The 21,704-nt window shown below is 43.5% G+C and overlaps 1 protein-coding gene across 3 annotated transcripts in view; it reads right to left on the bottom strand.

Annotated features, from left to right (window-relative positions):
* Positions 1-21,704, bottom strand: part of SUSD6 (sushi domain containing 6) — an 87,706-nt gene that overhangs the window by 31,975 nt on the left and 34,027 nt on the right. For 2 of the 3 annotated variants that reach the window (XM_054197955.1, XM_054197956.1), the window contains exons 3-4: positions 17,136-17,322; positions 12,566-12,595 (exon numbers count right to left, since the gene is read on the bottom strand). In XM_054197955.1, the coding sequence (XP_054053930.1) occupies positions 12,566-12,595; positions 17,136-17,256 (151 nt within the window). In that variant the 5' untranslated portion in view covers positions 17,257-17,322. The remainder of the gene's footprint in view (positions 1-12,565; positions 12,596-17,135; positions 17,323-21,704) is intronic. The other variant, XM_054197957.1, reaches the window with a different exon arrangement.

Raw genomic sequence — 21,704 nt, 5'->3', positions numbered from 1 at the left:
TTCCTTTGTTTCCCCATCTCCTCCATATGATTGGGGAAAATGGGATTTGAAGTCTTTTAGGGGGAAGGAAATAACAGAAAACCCCCTGTTTTACTAGTACAGCAACAGGCACTGCACAGCCGTGTTTAGCAGGCAGCAGGGAGCTACCAGGACAAGATTCCACAGCCCCTTCTTTCGAACTTCTGGTAATTTTCCTTTCTTCCTATCTCTTCCACCCCCACACAATTTGCTCAGCACACGGGAGTTACTCCCTCTCACCAGATACATCCCATCAAGCACAGACACTGTCAGAACTTTCTTCCCATTGCCAACACAATTATAGTCAAAGACTGTCCAAAGGCTGTTGCATTCAATTTCACAGTGCTGATCATGTTAGACAGCCTGCAGCGCCATCCTTTATTCTGCCCCTTGTCCACCCCTGCCTTTCCTATTCACTTTTTAGAAAAGGCCACTTTAGCCACGCTTAGGATTTAGGATGCTACTCATAAGAACAGCTATATTCTGGCAGTTGACGTGGAGAGCAGACAACAATACTGCTAGGAGACAGCTTAGCCCCAGTGGAAAGTAGCTCAAGTTTGAGAAAGAAGGGAGAAGAGTTAAAACTATTACTTCCCAACTGGACTTCCTCATAATAATACGTATCTTTCATCAGAGTATTAATGAAATACTGAACAGCCCGAGACTGATCTAAACTCAAGAGTTTCTGTGTCCTTTCCTCCCAAATTGGTGCTCCTTCTCCCAAGTCAGAGCACCACTAGAGTTCGACCACACATTCTCCAGCTGACACCACATTCCCTCTGTGTGTACACTGAAGAGCCTTCTAAAACCTCACAAGAGGATCTTATGTTGGGATCAAAGCACAAAGAGTCCTTTTCCAAAATTTCTGGATTAGATCTTTTCAAGAAATACCGAAGGATTTCAAAGTTACTGTTTCTAAAATACATGTTCAAGATCTATCACTCTGAGAAATAGATTTTTTCATTCTCCCAAAGGTTTACCCAATGACAAACCTTAAAATAGGTTCTCAGTTCTTAAACGGTTGCTGCAATCGTGCAAAAGGCCATTTTGTGACTAAAGACACCATTATACTGTGTCAACTCCCACCAGAGGTAAAGGTGACTTCCCAAGAGGTAAGAACAGAATTTAATGTCTAGAAAAGGAGGGTGTTCCTCAAAAGACAGACCCGCTGTTCTTCTCCACCCTCTTTTTCTTGGCATCTTGCCTGAGGACAAAGAGAGCAAAAGCTTCCCAAGCCCTGGGAAAGGTCACCTGCATTATGACACTGGATTTTTCTTTTCTCCCCGTTTTTCTTCCTAGTCAGTATGGCTGAGTGTAAAAGGGAAAATTTCCTTCATTAATGAAGTGATTCAAGGTGTCTGTCTTATATTAAATGCCATGATCTACTTTCATAGCCCTGCCCCCACAGCATCAGGACTTAAAGCCATGAACACAAATCACAGCAACCTCGTTATTGCACATCAAAGCTGTCACTGTCACTCTTATTCTCAGGGTGGAAGAGACAATCAGACAGTTGACATTTACTCTTTAGCTCACGGGGTAAACAGAAACCAAATCACACTATCTCTTCCGCTGCTCTGGAAAGACACTGATCCCACACTATCCTGCAACAACCACACTGCCAGGCCTAGCATTCCTTCTGCAGTAACTCCATAGGGAAAAGTAAGCTACTCAACTGCACCTCTGTTTTCCTCTAAACAGCTGTGCTTATTGAAGTTACCCCTTCCTGCTCCTCTTGAACTCCTCATCAGCAATGAAAGTCACCCCAGTGCATAGAATACACTCCAACAAGAGCACTCCTCCATAACAGAGGCAGTTTGTGATAGTATACCTTCTTATTCAGGGGCATATACTTCTGACAATAACAGAAACTGCTTGCACTGGAAAGCAAACACAATTTAAAGCTCCACTTCAACAGAATTAAAGCAGTTTGAAAATACAAAGCTGTCATGTGGCAAAAGAACTACATGGACTAGTCTTATGTGTTCTGAAGACCACTGCTTGGAAACTTCTAATCCCACTCTAGCACATTTACTGGCAACAGATTTCCAGTCTAGACTCTGCAAAAAGCTCCCAGAAGAGTAGTTTTTCCATAATGCTCCATTCTGAGAGGAGGTCGTGCAACTGCAGGTACAAAACTAGGACATATTAAGGAACTTAGCACTCAGTAAAAATGGTTAAAAACATTAAAAAAACAAGGTTCACAGCAATGCGAACATAATGTGAAAATCCTCTTGAGCAATCACAGGCTACTAGACTGAAGTGAGTTCCTGTCTAGAAGTGCAAAATACCTGCACAGACAGAACTATGTTGTAGTCAAGGCGATCTCTGGGGGCACAGTAGCCCACAGGAACAGGAAGGATGGCTTTTCAAGAGGTGCTCCTAGGACAAGAATGAACGGCTACTTTTGTCCTACAGCATCTCTATTGGCTCCAGTCAGGGGACACGCTTGTTGCATGGTAGAGCACCTGATAAGACTGACCCAAACATGGCACATTGCTTTCAAACACTCCTCCTGATGACTTGATAAAAAGGGTCACACTAAGAAAACCACAAGAAACTGCCTCACCCTTGCCGCACAAAACTACTTTATTCAGCATACTATTTCCTAATAAATCATGCCCTGCAGAGCCCTCACACTGGGACTCACGCTAATGCTGATGAGAATAGAAGAGACTGTTGCTCCTGGTCAAACTGGGAACACAGAAGCATCTTTCCAGGTAGAACTGCAGATAGAGAATTAAGCTTCCCTGCATCAGTATTCATGGCCCAGCCAGCTGTGGCAACATGCCTGTTCTCATCACAGAATTGGACAAGCTGGAAATATGAAGCTCTCTTGTACTGCTGGTAGACTTTTAGTACAGATAATTAGTATTGTCGGGGGTACATACCCACGAAGAGGAAATGAAAAGGCCTTCCTGAAACAACTCAGAATGGGCTGCCACCTTCTGCAAATTGTTTAAGGGAATGGATTTGTGCCTTCTTCCAAATGCTGCCTCAATCTGCTTACTAGTCAAGTAAACTTTGGGGAAAGCTAGTGTCAGTCTCTCTTCATGGATTTCCAGATGTTACTCAGTTGCTCTGTAACTCAAGAGTAATCTCATGTTACTCAGTCCTCATGGGAATTTTGCAGCTCTCCTTCAGTACTGTATTGCCTGCAAATTAAGGCAGCAGGATACTAAACTCCTCTTTCAGACTGTTAAACACACTGGGCATAATTTTCAGCGGTGCTTGCAGGACTCAAAACATCCTCTCTCAACTGATTACCAGTGGGACACAAGCACTTTGGAAAGTTTCATTTGATGGTAAACATGTCTGACATCAGAGCCATCCCACCAGGTACCTTCACTAATTTAAAGAAGATGCAGTGCTATTTTTCTTTGCTATCTACTTGCTTAGTTGCCATATCGCTTTATAAAAACCAGTTTAAGCTGACAAAAGAGCAAACAATTTAGTGGAAACTAAACTATACCATCAAGAAAGGAGGAATTTCTGACATAAACTTTATTATACAAAGATCCTTTTCTGGCATTCTGCCCGATCTCCTTTCTCCCACCTTATGCACTCTTGCTGCTTGTCAGACAGAATCCCATTACTCTGTTCAGCCATTTCGCTTCCATACTTGTCTCTATTTTATGCTGACAGGAACAAAAGAACGAACAACTTTATTATAAGGATCTATTTGAAAAACCGGTATCTTGCTTGCTTCCTTACATTTAGAATTGTGTCTTCTTGCCCTGGTTTCTCCCCTCCCAGTACATCAGAAGCACATTAATTCAGGTCTCTTAACATCCACAGACACAAAGCACTTGCAACGGGGGATGCAGCAGTTAAATTCTTACTCACATCTTCAATTATTTTTACTGAATTGCCTCCTCCTCTTTTAAAATTTGCAGTCTTGTTAAAAGTACATTTGAAAAAACCCACAAGTTTGCTACTAGCTATTTCCAAGTAATTAAATTCATTAATCCAAACAGGGAGCAAGGGAAATAAAACTACTTTCTCCTTCATGCTTTTTTCCCCCTCCTCTTACTCCATAATAATTATAAATGCTCTTATCCCACCAAATGTTATGACCAGCACTTATTCATTCTATTTTTTGCTGCCCTTATCTTTCTATTACAAGCCTTAAAACAGTAATTGCCTTGAAATTGAAAAGAAAGACAGAGGGTTCCCCCCAAGTAAACCTAAAATTTGATTAGAAACCAGGCTGTTTGTTGTTTCCTGCATTCTTTAGTTCTTAGGTTTTTAGTTCACAGCATTGAGATTTACAGTTTTACTTTTTCTCCAGCCTACTTCCACCTGAATACTGAAGGTTTCATTTCTATCATTTACTATCAGAAAAGTTGGTTTGAAAAGAGGATGCAGAAACTCACACATCCCCAAACCAGCCAAAGACGCACAGTAGCTAAGTTTAACCGCAAATTCGAAAGACTGTGCAACAAGAGCTGGTTGCACAGCAACTCAGTGACTAACTTCGCATGGAGACAGCTGGCAGGTTTGCATAGCTGTGTCTGCTGGTGCATTTGCAGAAACAGAAAAAAGGAGAGGACAAGACAGAGTGACCATAGCGACTTGCAACTCTGCCACGCTGTGCTTTCTGTCCAGCTCACCTGAGGCACAGGGCACCCAAAAGCTCCACCTTTGCTCAGCGCAGGTTCAGTTGAGCATCTAACGTTTAAGACACTCCATCCTTGTTGGGAGTTCATAAACAGATGTGTGTTCTACAGAAATAAGCAGATTAGAACAGGCCTGGAAATTAGTAGAGTTAGAAATACATCTAATAAGCACACACACCTCGTCAGCAGCCACCACACTCCTGGAAGGCCTTCCACAGTTCCTGTTTTCACACAGAGAAGTTAAATGCCTCCCTTCCTCAGCACACCAAGTACCCTTTGCCATGTTTACAGAGGAAACTGTATTTCTGCTCCTCCTTGATGCCCTGAGGGACAGCTTATCTATGGCCCAGGCCTGCCGTCTCTCTCAGGAAGAGCTACACAGGTCTTCCAGACAGTCTCCGTCTGTTTGTCCCCTTGCAGGAGCAGTGACTCACAGCATGAGGCCCGGATCGTGGCTGCTCCCAGCGCAAGGGGCAGTCGTGACTACAGCCAGCACTGCTTTGCAAAAACACGTGGGTGAACTACATCTTACGGGAACAGGCCAGACCAGTCCTTATGGGCACACACGAAGACTAAGGCCTGTGAATACTTCAACCTATGCTTATAATAATGTCTCTTCAAAACACACCTTCCCTTTCTTATTCAACAGTTCAACACACACAGCACTAGCATTACTACTCAGGACAAGGCTCCAGGCAACCACCAGCATTTTCTGCTCCACGCCCTCCAACCATGCTCCCACGCTCAAGCCAAGGGGCTCCTGTTTTGGACACTGTGGGTCAGCTACCAATTTTAGGGCCCAGACATGGTTGAAGTGGTTGCACAAAGTACTCTTGCCTCTCTCCAGTAGGCAAACAAGACAATTCCCTTTGTTCTCTTGCCCCAGGGACCAGATGACCAACCTGCCTGGTCTGACCTGTCATTTCTACAGCTAATGGAACTGGAGAGGAGACGGCAACTACACAGATTTTCCACTAGAGCCTGACGTATGTAAGGCCTTTACGCAAGTTTCCAGCACAAGCAACATCAGAAAGGGAAAGCGAACTCAGAGAAAAACGAAGATCAACAGAATATTGATCTGAGGTGAGGGTAATGCAACAGAGTTGCAAGACTCAGGAGTTAAATTTCACTAGAGGAATTTTTGTTTTTAAACAAGACCTTATAAAAATACAATTATTTTCCCAAGGAACCACCCTGAAATTCTGTGCCAGGGCCCTTAAAGTGGTGTTTGGTACCAAAAGAGGTATGGAAGGCAGACAATGAATAGGATGCATGTGCTGCCCATTTCCTTTGGTTGAAATACACAAGACAGACCAGTATAATTACCTTAACTTCTTCCTGTAAGTATGACTTCAGGATACTTCTCTAGCATACAGCTGTGATCCCAACACGGACCCTTTAACTCAGCTTTTCCACTAGGAAATCTTCACAGTCACTCCAAATCGGTAAGAAAGAATGCTAGCAGCAACAATTTCTCATTTACCAGCCCACATTTAGGCCAATAAACAACCAGCTACCTCGCAACAGCTACAATGCACTTTTAGCATGGTGTGGCCACCTTCACCAACCCTTCAGGATCCATACACAGGGGAAAAAAAAGCAGAGACAGACAGAAAGCAGCTTTTCAAGTAACAGCCAAAATATCCTCCACTCAGAACCTGGGGGCTGTGATAATCCCCTTTTTGAAATGCTAATGTCATTACAACCATAGCACCAGAAGACAAGCTGTGGGGCCTGGGTGACAGAGCCTCGGCTGTGCCCTTACACAGATGATTTAAGCTGGGCCTTTTGTAACTCTCCTCCCCAAAGCTCCCTGCCCGGCATCATGCTTGACAGGAGCCACAGCTGCCGCCCGACCCTCCGGAGGAGCAGGGGTGGAAAGATCAAGCTGATGAATTCATGCGTGCGGGGCGGGGGCCCGGGGCGCAGCAGCCGTACGCCACAGCCTTGTGTTCTCCAAACACACACACAGGGACAAAGATGGGCTCAGGGAAGACTGGAAAAAAAGGCAAAGCAAAAGGTCCCCAACTGCTCTCTTGCTACTGCTAAACAATCACATGACGGTAAAAAAAAAAAAAATGTTACAGCTGGTCATTAAACTGGACACAACAGATACCGGTATAGGAGAGCACAGCTCAAAGACACTAATCAACATAAATACACCTATCCTGACAACCCCAGGAACCAGCTCAGACTCAGGGAAGAATCCCTCCCATGGAGAAAGCTACTCCAAAGGGATGCAGAGCAGGCAACTTCCCTGCGAAAGGAACTGGAACTAGTTGCTGTGGGGAGATCAGAGACCAGATCGGGCACAAGTTTCATCCTGCCACCACGCGATTTGTAACAACTGACAGATGGTTACCAGACGGCTTTCTAGTTTTGTTTTCAATTTAGTGTTCAGCTTTCATTGCCTCCGATACCAGTCATGGAATGACCAGGGAAAACCAACTTCAAGTAATGATTCTTTTTTAAATACTACAGGATTTACTGCAAAAAAAAAAGTGTTTCCTACAACTCACCATTTCCTATCGTCTCCCAGAGTGCCTCCCACTACAGGAGAAAAGGGAGCCCATCACCACAATGGCTGAGATGTAACTCAAGCTAAGTTTTACACCAGGTGAAATACAGGTTAACTGGAAAAACAAGCTACAGACTGAAACATTTGCCATTGACAAACTCTGTTTTGTCTACAGCAATTCCCACTTCACTATGTGATTGGGTGAAGCTACTCTAATACTACAGAAATAATAACTAAGAGCCCCAAATCCCTCTGCTGGAAAAGAAAGAGGAGCTATTTCACATTGAAAGTTCAGTCATCCTACTGCTGCTTAAGTGTTTGAACTCCTACCTATAGAGAAGGACCTGCGTTTAATGAGGAGGCCAGCCTCTATTGCCACAGAAAGAAGAAAGGTGACAAGACTGCTCTGGAAAGGGAGATGTGTTTGGCTTCATTTTTGCAGGCTGCACACTGGTAAGCAGCTTTGAAATGCTGCCACCAAACCCAAATTATTTTAAAATGAAAAACACAAAAGCTTCAGTTCTGCAGGCACCCTTCCCTTTGTGCTGCTAACTAACCAATGTCTGGAGAAAAATTTCCCTCATTTAAAGCCACTAATTAAGTTAAGAGTTCAGCGGATGGAAACAGACTTAGTGATAGATGCTTTCCCTGCTGTCAGAGGATGCAGAACATTCATTTTCATCCTCTCAAATCGCTCCACAACACCCGAGACAGCCAAGCGTGACCTGCCTCAGACAAGTGGCAGGTGGCCAGAGGTATGCAGTAAAATAGTTAAGTCTTTGCTCACCCAGATTGTAGTCAGAGAATAAATCTCCTCAGAACACCCCTAATTAGCAGTTTCCACCAGTCTCTCTTGGTTTTACTGACAGCAAGAATCAAGGATGCTAAAAGCAGCCCTACCTACGTACCGAATGACAGGTTACAATGTCCCCTGTCCCCCATGCAGTCATACCACTGCCCACCCAAGGATCCAAGTCTTACAAGTGATCGGCTCATTAATGCAAAGAGCTGCTTAAAGTGGTAGCAAACATGAACAAGGCAACACCGACAGGAAAAAATGAAGTAGAAAAAAAAAAAAGAAAAGAAGAAAAGAAACAGTGCTCTGAAAAGGTGCTCCAGCCCTGAGGAGCCTCCACAGCTGGAGGCACGAGCCAAGAGGCAGTTAGGTCTCCAGGGTGCTAAGCGGAGACAGAACTTCCAGCACAGCACCCACACTGCACTTCAAGTCTGTTCGCCCACCAGAGGTATTGCCTTACCCCAGCAGACAGTGATGTGGCCACCATTGCATGCACCTCCTCTCCCACACTGAAATGCACTAATGGTGCCTGACTGCCAGTCTTGTGATCTGCCTCAGACCAAATTTGACAACTATTTGTTTCACTACTGCTTCAGTGACACAAAATTGAGCTCTTTATTGGTACAGGATCCATCTTCAGCTCTCTCAGCATGTATATCTCCCCCAACTATTCCAAAAAGTGGAGTCTAGCTTACTAAATGCCACGGAGGAAACAGCCACCATCGAAGCAAACTGTCAACTTAAAGATAACATTTAAGTATTTCAGAAGTAAATGCAAATAAAGAGATTGAAAGTGGGAAGGCCCGATGGTTAAAATTACGCTAGCTCAAAGACATCACATTTCTACATCACAGCAATACTCATTTCTGCTTTGGGCTACTAGCAATATTTGCAACAAGACTAGCTTGTTGGGAAAGACAAAGAAGTGGAGGATTAAAAGAATACAACTGGAAAAACAAATTTGCCATCTTCATGGATTTCACTAAGACTTGCACTCAGACGCAAACTCACCACAGTTTGTCACTATGTTCAGATTTTTCAGCTTACATACCAAAACCAAATAATTTCCTCAGTTGAGAGAAAAGTGAAAGTTGAACCTAAACACTCAAATGATAAAGCCTTTATCTTTTCTTAGTATCTTATAACCTAAGTCAGTTACTTCCAAGGAAGTGTTTACGATGAAACCTGAAGGCTGTTCTCCAGGAGCATTCAAAGGTTACTTTCACTAGGGAAAGCAAAACCAGAGACAGACAGATAATACAGACCATTACAGTTATGGTGCTTTGCCTGTGCTAAAGGGAAGTAAAGGTGTGCTGCAGCGTAATGCGTGGCTCAGCACCACTCTGACAGTACCAGCCCTTTTCAAGAAGCACGTCAGCAGGCCTAAAACTTGAACTACTGGAGACAGATTACACAACAGGCGCATCTCCAGGATTCCGAATTTCAAAGTTAGCTGCTCTGAAGGTAGGAGTGGAACAGGCTAGAAGAAACAAAACCCCCACGCTTCTCCCCTCCTAGCCAAAGATAAATCGACAGCTTTGGATTTTGTATGGCACACCAGAAATAGGTTCCTAAAGGCCTCTGCTGCATCAGGTACAGCTTCCGGAGATAAGTCTCCAGGGTGGTCCAGAATAGAGGCAGCACCAGAAGTCCCTAACACACACATACAGTGACACACAGACCCCACCTGGAAAGCACCACCACCAGCAGGGAGTGGTACCTCGGTGTTGACAAGGATCCAGGGTGTAGCAGCTTTAATAGGTTTATCTTGTTTACAGTGTTCCTCTACAGCGGATGTAGCAGCCAAACAAATGCAGGACAGGGGAAGAGCAAAGCAGCTTTTAACTGTAAAACTGAACACAAACTAAGAAAAGTAGAACTTTCTCGGAAAGCCACAGATATTTCTCTGAACATGGCAGCAACTTCCACTTGAAATTCCTCCCTATGTCTTGTTTCACGCACAGTTGCTATAAGGGCTTCTGCAGTTTCTCTCCCCCTCCAGGTCCCCAGACATGTTGGAGCACTTATAGGCAGGCACAGCCAGTGCTCCAGTAACTGACATCTTCATCCTGCTCTGCTCCTGCCTTGAGGACATTCCTGCCTTGAAGCTTCAGTCCCTGGAGGGCACACACACTTTGTAACCCTCAAGTTTTTAAACTCTCTGCCAGTGTCTCATTAGTCAGTCCTGCTGCATATAGAAAAGCCTGAAAGGCCCGATGATGTAAAGGCATATCCTGCATCCTCCTGCATTAAGACACTTTTACCTAACCATTAAAAAAATAAACACACACACACACACATGTATTTCTACTAGAGTCCTCCCTCCCAAGGCCATACTGTTCACAACCATTCTAATCTGCTTGCATAACTGAAACACTACCTTCTTTCAGGACTTACACTACTTAACCACCAAGCCAATAATTGGCTTTTCAAACCACCAGGATCTTTTTCACAACTCCACCTATGGAAACCCTTCACCTTCCTGTTTTGCTGCACTCCTGTGTCCCTCACCTTCCTAGAATTGTATTCTCCCATGATCCTCATTCACCTTCAATCTATTCTACCACCTTCCTACAAGTCTCCATTCACTTCTAGTCCTTTTCTAACCCTGAAGAGTTTCCAGATAGCTCCATTTCCATCAAAATATTCTAGTTCTACCTAAAACAGAATAACTTCACCTGCTGTCTCAGCAACTGATATCTCTGCTGAAAAAGAAGCAGAAGAAAATGCAAAGTTGCCTAAACAACAAAATTGGTAAGATCACGAAACAGCTTCATTCTCTTTCTGACCGACAATTTTATGGGTGCCTAAGGGTATGTCTGACACAAAACTCGTTATACATCATGTTGATGATCTTCTCAGGAACAGAAAATGTTCCTTCAAGCCAGAAAAGCAGCAGCAGCCTCTGGCTTTCTAGTTATGACTCTGCATGTGCCAGGCCTACCACACTTTGTACCTGTCTGTGGGTTGAAAACTCAAGACAATGTCCACCAGAGGTGCTTATCTCACTCAACAGCAAGGCAATATTTTTCCAATCAGACATGCCTCTCCCTCTACTGACAAAGTAAACGATATATCTCAAAAGCAGCAGCAATGTTTCCTTCTGTTCTCTAACAAGAAAGATTTTCCCTATTGAATTAAGATGGCTGGTTAGACCTAAAATGCTGAGTCCGCAGGATTTAAAGATGCTCTTTTGCTACCCTACTATTCAGTTCTTCGGCTTCTGCTTCCCCTGAAATACTTCCTAACACACCAAACAGATAAATGCACTTATCCTTGAATTCACAGCATTGGCCCTACAGAGAAGGAACACAGGAGATATCTCCATCCAACACCAGCCAGGCCAAGGTACACAAGCAGTGAGGAAGCATCCCCACAACCTCTTGAGATTAGGCAGTCTTCTCAACACATGAACTCCAAAAGTTCCCCTTCCCCTTCCATAATAAAAGGATCACTGTACCAGGCTGGCCAAAAAGCTCATTTTATTCTTCAACAAGTCCCCTCTAGCACATCCTATAACTCATCTAAGCAGCCCCATACCTAAGGGGTTACTTCAAATCCCTTCAATGACATCTGGAAGCAAGAACTTCAACAGCCTTCCAACACTCTGCAGCAGCAGAGCCTCAGGGGAATTCCTGCTTGCAGAGAAAGATGAACACTCCCCAGAGGCTTTGGTTCATTAAAAGGAAAACGTTTTTTGAGATGCAGATCAGTGCACACAGATAAGCAAGACAACCTCTTGAGACAATGCCATAATACTGTCACTGGGTTCCAATTACTCTCACAAAGGTACAAGCATTTTTGAGCTTGCTGTTCAGGTGCCTTCAGCACCCTACCTTCACTCTTGACTATCAGCAGCTTGTTACCTGCAGTGTTTTAGCAATTCTCATCTAGACACAGACTGCTGGGTTTAACACAGGGCTTTGACAGATTCAGCCACAAAAGCTGACGACTCAGTCTATGGCTACCCACCTTGCGCTACCACTTGTTTCCCCCTTATCACCCATGTAAGCACACTAAGGACATATCTACTCCACAGATTTACATTTAGAACAGATACAGAAGCCAAATACGCTTCGCAATTCCTCCCAAAGTTACGTACATCCATAACATGCACACAGGAAAGATTTTAGACTTCTTCCAAGCACAGGATATGAAAAGCAGGAGTATCCAACGGAATATATCCAAAGTCATGCTTCACCTTTCTTGATTAAAGGAAACAAGGTTTTTTGCCTTAGCTTGCCCTCCCTGTCTTCTCAGTCCTCTCTGGCAGCCTCTCAAATCTCTCACAAGCAGCATCTCTCTCCACATTTTAATGAAATATTTATTCTATTTGTTTTTTCTTGAGTCATTTGAAGTTAAATGCTGTAGAAGGCACAGGGATCCCTTCAAGCACAGTGAAACATATGAAGTTGATCTCCCTTTCTCGAACTGAGGGCAGACATCTTTCCTGAATACCAGGGATAAAAGTGGAAATGGGACACAGAGATGGATCTCAGACTATCCAACACAACAAAAGTATAATGGGGAATCCTAGCTCATAGCCACTTGTATTAACCAGTAAAACATCACACTCATTTCTCATGATACAGCAGTGAATATAAGTCTACTCACATGCAGGTCCTTTGGATTTGCTGAGCCAACCTAGGACAGACAAAAGTAAAAATCAGGATTACTATTATGCTTGCTTTTATTCCTCGGTCAACCATTAGAATTGGTTAAAATTAAACAAGTTGTCTGGAAGGAAGGAAGGAAGGAAGGAGTTACTTACTACTCCCTTACTACTCCCTTCAAGCCAGTTGCTTAAATAGCACTGCCTGGATCAGTGTACTAACAGTGTGAATATTATTATTTGAATAGCCTAATTCTGGGCCCGTCTGCATCTGCTTCCTAGCCACCTTTGCAGCCTGGCCATTATTCTGCAGCTCCTCACCGTGCTCTTCTATACTACTCTGCTCTTACTAAGTTCTACAAAGGGACCAGAAAGAGGAGTTGCACCTAAAACTGCTCCCCCTTTTCTCCATGGAGAACTACACATGTCTTTGGGCTGACCCTGTAATTTCTCCAAACATGAAGCATGCAGGTTAGAATCAAGATCCTCTGCTCACACACAACACCTCCCACATTTCTGTCTGGCCATCCAATGTTATAGTGTCCTTGTTTTCATGACCATTGAATTCATCCTTAGCTGTATCCCCACAGCCTTCCTTTCAGCTGCACAATTAGAGACAAAGGAAACCTCTGCTTTGCACAGATTCCCAAAGAATAGGAACAAGTCTGAATCTGCTCAATGACTGGAGTGCGCTCTAACAAGCTGTTCTATGCAATGCAAACAAATACCAGCGGTATCCAAGAGCTTCTGTGCAGAATAACCTTGGCACTGAAAAGACCTTAGAACAGCAAGCAGCAGATTGGCTGCATTTGCGTCAGAGACAACACACAGGAATGAAGTCGTTTCAGTTTATTCAAGCTCAATTTATCACTTTAATGGCAATCCTAGAAATTAAAGAGCTAGCTTTATAGCGTTTCACACGTGATCAGTCAACAAAAATCAGGCTGTGTGTAAATCTAAATGGACTTAGATTCACTGAGCCTGCATTATTATTAATTTTTAAAGGTTAATATTTAAAGTCTCTTCTTCATGGGAATTGATGTTTGCTTAATTCAAGATGTTTAATACTTTTACCAACACCTTTACTTGCATTTCCCAGGACCAGGTGATGCTATTATCAATAATGAAAGGACCAACCTATGCTTTGATAGGTTTCTGACAGAGCTGTTTATGAATCTGAGAGTGATTACACCATTTGGAACACAAATGATAGGAAGCTTTCAGAGTATTTTAGAGACTACGTGTTAAAATTTAATGAACAACTTATTCTGATCTCCTGTCATCCTTCCAAAAATAGCCTCGCCAGACAGGAGGACCACTGTGAATGAGATATAAACACAAGGCCTTTGAGAGCTTGGGAATAACCTTAAAGGCCAGAGATGGGATGGAGAGGGAAGAAAAAAAAATAAAAAAGAAAAAAATAGTCACAGTAACAAAGAAAGAATGGAGAAGCGTTATCTGTAGAAAAGCAGACAAAATCATTGTTATTACTCCCCTCCAATACTTCAAAAATTCCCTATCTCTACCTACTAAGCACCCTGGCTCTTAGCTACATTCCAGATGAACCCTCAAAGAAAACAGAGGAGACAGACAAAGAACTAAGCCTCAGCATTTCAGGTCCTTGGCTTTCCAAGTCTCCTTGCCTGCTCATTCCATTATTTCACCCAACTAATCTTGGAGAGGCTGCCAGACAGAGAAAAAAAAGCCTAACAGTGATAAAGCTCAAAAAATATTTCTGAACAGCACTGAAGTTTCCATAAATCCTCCTCTTTTCACATAGCTTCGTTGCTTGCCCATCACCAAATGCTGTGTTTGTTTTGTGTTAAAACATGCGCAGCAGTTATTTTTATGTTCATGGATATCTTCCTGTGAAAAGGGAGCAGCTTCTCCAAATTCTGCAGCGTGCTTAGTGACTAAGCAACTTCTCATACTCATCTCACGGCACTCCAGGATATTTGGATAGATTGCTTGAGACAAAGTGCTGAAGATTTTCCTTAAAAATTCATGCATAAATAAAATCAATTTATTACCAGAGGACAGACCAGATGCTTGCTGACTGGAAATGAGTCTGCCCTCTGCATTAACCACGTGGCAAAGAGAACACATTTCTGCCTAGAACATGAATATATCTCTAAGCCTCCTGGAACTCAAGCAATAGAATTTCTAAATAGCAAAATCATTGCAATACAATACACATCATATGGTTTTAGACATATGAATCACAAACTCTACTTTCTCTCTCAGAGCTGAGCCAGCCATTGTCTCCATGCTTGTCTGTCTTTTTATGAGAACATTCTTCAGCTTTTGTAGCAATTGTGAGCACGTCACGTTGGCCCCGCATTCAAGATAAGCATTACCACCAAGAGATTTAATACAAACACCTCCTTCATGTTAACATCGCTTTGCTCTGCCTGCTCTGAATGATTTCACTATGTAAAGTAATAAAGTAAGGATGGCGGGGTGGTTGGGGGACAAAGATGAGGGGAAGATGATTTTCCAAGCGCCTCGCCAGTATTCTTTGTTTCTCCATCTGGCTCTCCGCTCCTCGGCTGACTTGCTCATTAATGTTACTCATGGCTGGCGTGCTGCTGCAGGTGCAGCTCTCCGGGACCATGACGCATCATAGAGCAGCCCCATCCCTCCCAGCAACTGGCAGCTGGGTTGCTACTTCCCAGTCTCAGAAAACCTGTATATGGAAGCACTCCTCAGTAAGCCCTTCCCCTCCCCCAAGATTTGTTCCCCTGCACATCTTGCCCTCTGCTACGATCTTGGGCTCCTCTCCACACGCACTCACTTTCTCACTTCCCCTGCAGGAAATGGTTCATGCCTAGCCACCCTAATCCTATTTCGCTGATGATCTGCCTTGATCAGTTTACCACAGCTGGTTTCAGGTCCTGAAGCAAAAGGAACACAGAAAGGGAAACAATGCAGAACCGCTCTCGGACCTTCTGACATGCTTAACTAGTGCTTTTGTTAATGTGACTGGATGCCTCAAAAATGATACCAAAAAGGCTTTCCAGTATTGTGGCTGCCTTCCCCACCCAGCAGCCCTGTGCAGCACAAGGCATTTGCATACTGATTACAGACTCAACTGAAGGTGCCGCAGCTGTAATGGGAGTTTCAGTCGGGGATGGTGCACTCCAGCCCCAGGCTGGGAGGCATATCTGACAGGCCTACATCTGAAATGAGGCAGCGACACGATCACCAATAACAGCAAGGCTGGAAAAAAAAAAATGAGGACAGACCAGATCCAAAAAGACCTTGTCCCTTTCCCACTCTCACTATCAGTTCTTGCCAATTTGTCACTCTCTCATGTGTGTGTCCCCCACCCCTCATTACATACAATGCCAAAATCAGACCAGGAAGATATACAAGTCTGGGATATCTGATTTCAGCAGCCTCTCCCTTCCAACTCGAAAAGCCAGAAATACTAAAAGGAGATCAGCTCCTCCTCCAGCAGTTTTCAGCACCAGCAGACTTTTCCATACAGCATCATCTTGGCTTTGAGTGCATCTGGCAACTAACATTTATTCTGCTCTATCACACAAAGGCCAATTCAACCTTCACTGATGCTGAAGAGCATTGGTCATGGGACATTTTCAGGTGCCACGATATGTCAAATAAATAGGACTTTTTAGATTTACATCAAGAACTGAGGTTTTGTTTTAAGAGGTAAGCTGTTGGTCTACGTTTTACTTCAGCAGCTGTTGCAATCTATGTGCCTTTAGGGACTAATCCCCTTTAAAGTTCTGTGCAAAAGCACACAAAGTTATTCCTTCCATCCCATGCCCCTTGTGATCAGGCATCTCTCTACAGACAAAAAATGTATCATGGCTGGTCTGAGAAAAAAGACGTATTTCAGTGTACACTGGGTAAACAAACACATACTTCACATCATGTAGCACCTTGTGAATATCAGTATAATTTTCTTCTTCCTCTCAATTCTAAAAGGCAGGTTCCCTCATCTCTGCTCACATTTTACATATCATCCCATTGCAGTGCTATTTACATTATTTACCACTCATCCATCAGATAAACATCAAGGAGTTAGAAAGGTGAGGAGGGGAAACCCAAGCACCAAAGAGGATCCAGTAGAGGGATGCAGTTAGCAGGTGATGAGGTGTCAGAAGATAGCACACAAGGAAACACTGAACAGATTCATCAGCTGTGCAAAGAGCTGAAGACAGTCTGTGCTTCCAAAACTACTTCACACAAGCAGTTGCTACATGGCATAGAGACAGGAGTGTCTACATGAGAATCTCACTCAAACAAACTGTGGTCCGTGCTCTTGAGACAGTCCAGCTGCAGTGAAGGGACGAGAATGGAGGGGAAAAAAATCTGGGGGAATCAAAATAACAGGGTAAAGGACAACCACTTATTTACTAATATGCAAGACTCATTCAGTTCAGACACTGCCCTTTACTTAACAAGCAGCTATGAAAGATTTCCTGTGAGTACTGAAAGGTGTGTACAAACGCATCAACCGTCACCAGCTTTCTCATAAATACGTAAGCCCACCTCCATACTTATACATCTCCCCCACCCTGCAGTATATCCAAATGTTTCACTTACCTGTGGCCTGTGTTTCCAGGATAAAGGTACCAGAGATAACTAGCAGAAGAAATAACCCATGGCTAGTCAAGGCAAGAGACGATCCTGTGTTGCTCTTTGGTGCTACCATTCCATGGCACATCTTTTACCCACCAAAGTTTCTTTTTAAAAATTCCCAAAAGATCTGGTTGATCAGGAGCACCTTGGTCTACAAAAACAAAGAGAAAGAAAGAAACAGTAAGTGTTAAGCCAAACACCTACATCATCTGGGGAGAGGGGGAAGAGGGGAAATTCAGAAACAAACTAGAGCAACCTTTTGCATGGTAGGATTCCACAGTTCACAAGGAAACAGGAGCAGAGAAGACAATCTTCTGCACAGAAAATACTAAAAGGAGCTGCATTATAGAGAGACTAGAAATTTTCACTCACCCTGTAGTATTTCAGGTATGAAGACTGCCTAGCTTACAATTAATTTCAGCTTTTCCTTTCAAGACAACCCCAGAGGACATAGCATCTGGGGAATTCGTTTCAAAATAACTTCAAGAGAGCCAGCCTTCCTACACCCCCACCACCTTTCAGAAGGTCTCCAAGACACAGTAGACTGTACTAGACAGCTAGGATAAATAAATCAAATGCTTCTTCAACCACCTGGAGAGGCACAGCAAACCTGACAGCCAGCCGGCAGGCAGGCAAACACACACTTATGAGGAAGAATGTAAAACAGCTTGCAAACCTCAGGTATAATGTTCTGACAGTACAGAGCATAGCAATTAAAGTTGCAGGATGTGACACTGCTCATACCTGAGCACTGAGGGATTCAGTCATAGCCTATCAGGCAGTGTCACAGCAAAACCAAACTTGTACACAAACACACAAAGCACAGTTGGGAAATCAAGAAAGCACAAAGTTGAACCCCTACTTTTAATGAAGGAAAAAGACCCAGCAGAATACCTGTCCCACCAATCTAGTTTGGTTTTAGCCTGCGATACCTCCAACGGTAACTTTGGACCTGGATGAATGAACAACATCACACACGACTCCAATGCTGATGAAAGAAAGTTGGGACCAAAAATGTGTGTGTACTGGTTCTACAAAGCAAGAAGGAGAAAACTGGGATAAAGACAACTGGGTGAGTGATGGAGTGGGGAAAAAACCAAACAAAACCAAACCAACAAACAAACAAGCCACATGAAGACACATTTCAACACTTCTATCATGTTATTCCTTACATAAACATCTAAAGCTCTCAAGGAAAAAAATAAAATTGCAGAAATTAATGTTTCTTTACACTTGACCACAGGAATACTTTCAATTTTGAGGGAAATCCCGTTCAGCCACAGCTCCTTCAGTTAAATGGATATTGATACTGAAGAGGCATTATTTATTTTTTTTTTTTTGGCCAAGTTTCCCATAGAAATTCAAAACTGCTGGATAACTCCAAGCAAATCTGAGAGGTGCAGAGGTGGGTATCATACTCCTTTGTACCCTGTGAGAAGAGATGGGAGACCTGAAGTTAGTGCTTCTACTACAAAGGGAAGGCAGTATGACTTTCAGATCCTTAAGTACTTCTGAGATTAAGTCAACATGCCAGCACTGACCAGAGAAACACACAACTCCAACAGCCACAACTCACACTTCCAGTTACTCAGGCAAAAAAGAAGCTGCATTATGGGGGGGAATATGTAAGTTTGTCATGAAACCTGGAAGTCATCCTAGTGAAAAGAGAGTTTCCTTAGTTCCATGTCATCACTACGCTCGCATTTCCTTCACAAAAGGGCTATCTTTAAGATTTGGATCTTTCAAGTCAATTAGTCTCTACCAAAGAATAATTCTCTGTCTGCATACACCCCCGACTTGAAATGTCATTTCAAGATGACATTTAAACTGCCATGTGGCAAGTCTGGAGCTGATGCTACAATAAACTCTGTGTCTGCCCCTTTTGTTTCTTGCTTCATTTGGAGGGGGAGGAAGAGAAGTGAAGCTATCCCACTCTGTGCCTGTAGCACCGCCTATACATTTCTCATATCTTCCACAGACAAGGAGCCAACGCTTTGTTCACCAAATTCCTACCATGCAGAAAGGAATAAGGATGCTGTCACTCACCTGCTAGCATTCCTTCAGCAAAAATTAACCCATGGAATGAAAAAAAATATTCCTCTGTGAAGAAAACCAAGCCAGCTAGTCTGTACCTCTGCCCCCTCCTCTCAAGTTAGGTCTCCCGCATGATTTTTAAGTTCATATGCAATTGGAAGAGGCCAGCATCATGCCTATACTCCAGGCCAACAGCTGGCTGCTTTCTTCCAAGAGTCACTGCTCTACACCAAATTACAGCTCTGACAAAGCAATACACCACCTTCAGCAAATGGCCCTTCTGATCAGATCAAGACAGGTCTGTCTTCCCCATTCCAATTTAATGAAGCCTCGTTAGTATAACAAACTCTACAAGTCTTGCCAAGGTATCTTTTAAAGGTGCCCTTCCCTGCCCTTGGAACAGTGCTTGCCAGGGACATATCAGTGGCCAGAAAGAGAGGTCAGGAAGAGGACATGCAGTTATCACAGAATTTTCTGAGCTGCCCGAGGTGTGCTACCTTGCCCCAGAGGCATTTTCCTCTCCCAAATATTGCATGTGGAAGCCAGCAGTTCAATTACAGCCTCTGAACAACAATCTAGTTAGAGATACCTAAAACAAGAATATCTTCTGGGGGAATCAATTATTGCTTATTCTCAATTCACTAACACATTGCTCCAAAGCACAGTGCTGTTTCTCTCTTTTCTTCTAAAGTTGGAGACGGTTTCCCTGTGTCTTTTCAGCTACCAAGCCACTTGAGCCCCAGGTTACCAGGGTTCCTGTCTGTCAGAGGCTCGGGGCTGCCCCACAAGGAATGCTGTAAATTGCTGCTGCTGTGCCTACATTAACATCCCACTAAGCTGATTTAGTTTAGTGTGGGATTTGAAGGAGGCACAAAGGCAGCAAAACCATTTAGTGGAAGATAGCATCAATAAACCCCTCAGAACTGTTAGGAGAGAATGGGCACAGGTACCGCCTGCAAGGATTCTCCCTTGGGCTTCAGGCAAGTTACAAAACTTGTTCCCAGCCTTGACTTTTCCTTGGCAAAATTAGATGATGAAAGAGATTCTGGCTAGATAAGAAGGTATCCTTTCCTCCCAGAGGGGAGCTGGTGGTTGGGAAGCTATTTAGACAGACATTCAATTCTCTGAAAGTTGACTGTTGTTTTAGCACATTCCTCATACCTACAGCTCAGGGGGAAGCAGCTTTCATAACAATTCTTCAGGCCTCCACCTCCAGAAGTCAACTGGAGTGCACTGTAGAGCATACACGTTTGTCAGAGACACACTCTCAGGAAAGATAGCTTAACAATTCATGGGTATAAGTGAATCAAAGTGATTCCCTGTTTACACACAGCATTAAGGAACAGGCTGGTTTCTTTAATGGATCATAGAAACAATGAGGCAGAGGCCAACACTAGCACAAGTGTACAAAGTGAGGACACTTCAGACCTGTTTCACATATCACAGCCTAGGCTGACGGGTTATGGGAGGATTAAGTTTAAACAGAGATGTTTTCAAAGATAATATTTAGTATAGCCAGCAGTTCCCATATATACAGTAAGGAGGGGAGAGGAGATTCTTCTCTGTTAACAGCAGTACGTCAATCATTAGAGGTATTTCTTTTGCTTTCTTTTTAATGTGCATTTTGAAAAGCACCTACTAAATACAGATAAGAAAATAAACTGTCCTCTATGGCCAAAAAGTCAATAGCCACACACCTTCTCAGGGAACGTTATGGGGGAAAAGTACTTATTGCTCCTGAGTTACAGTCATCCCCGGCTCTTTCTTTTCTTGAAGTCTTGTCATCAAGCAACCTTCCAAGTGATGCTTCAGCATTAGTGCCCCTCACTGCATGGCCAGCCCTGCTCACATAACAAGCAGTAGTTCACTTCAACATGAGCTCCCTGAAGCAGGCATCAGCTTCCACTGAAACCACACAGGCCAGACTTTCTGCTCGCTTTTAAACCACAATCAGACATTTACAAAGATGACGGACGCGCTCACATATGGTAGGAGCATCTTCTAAGCTAAGCTGTTTGGGGACTTCTGCCATGTATCTTCTAGACCTTCAGAAGCTGCCAACTCACATCCTTTGATCCAAGATCCCTTCTTTTGGCAAGTTTCAAGTATGGCAAGCAGCATTCCAAACGTACTGAACACTTCCCTAAACAAACTGTGAAGAATCCAGGTTGAAGACCTGTTTTCCAGAAACGGTGGAACACGGATACATTTTCCCAGGATTATAACTAATTTTCTGATTTTTCCCCATTTTGTCACAGCAGGAATCCCCAAGGAAGAAGTGTTCTTTGGAAGGTCACATGCTCAGGACATGAAAGAGAACCAGATTCGTGTACTTCTGGTGCACCAAGGACATGGGATGTCAAGGGGGTGGACAGGACAGTCTGGGGCTGTCCAGTTGCTCAAGATGCCTGGCACAGCTATGTCCTGTGTCACCGTTTCTGGAAAACAGGTCTTCAACCTGGATTCTTCACAGTTTGTTTAGGGAAGTGTTCAGTACGT

This window comes from Rissa tridactyla, chromosome 4 (genome assembly GCF_028500815.1).
Source record: "Rissa tridactyla isolate bRisTri1 chromosome 4, bRisTri1.patW.cur.20221130, whole genome shotgun sequence".
Classification (NCBI taxonomy): Eukaryota; Metazoa; Chordata; class Aves; order Charadriiformes; family Laridae; genus Rissa; species Rissa tridactyla.
Note: the sequence above shows the minus strand (reverse complement) of the source record. Positions and strands in the feature narration are given on the sequence as shown.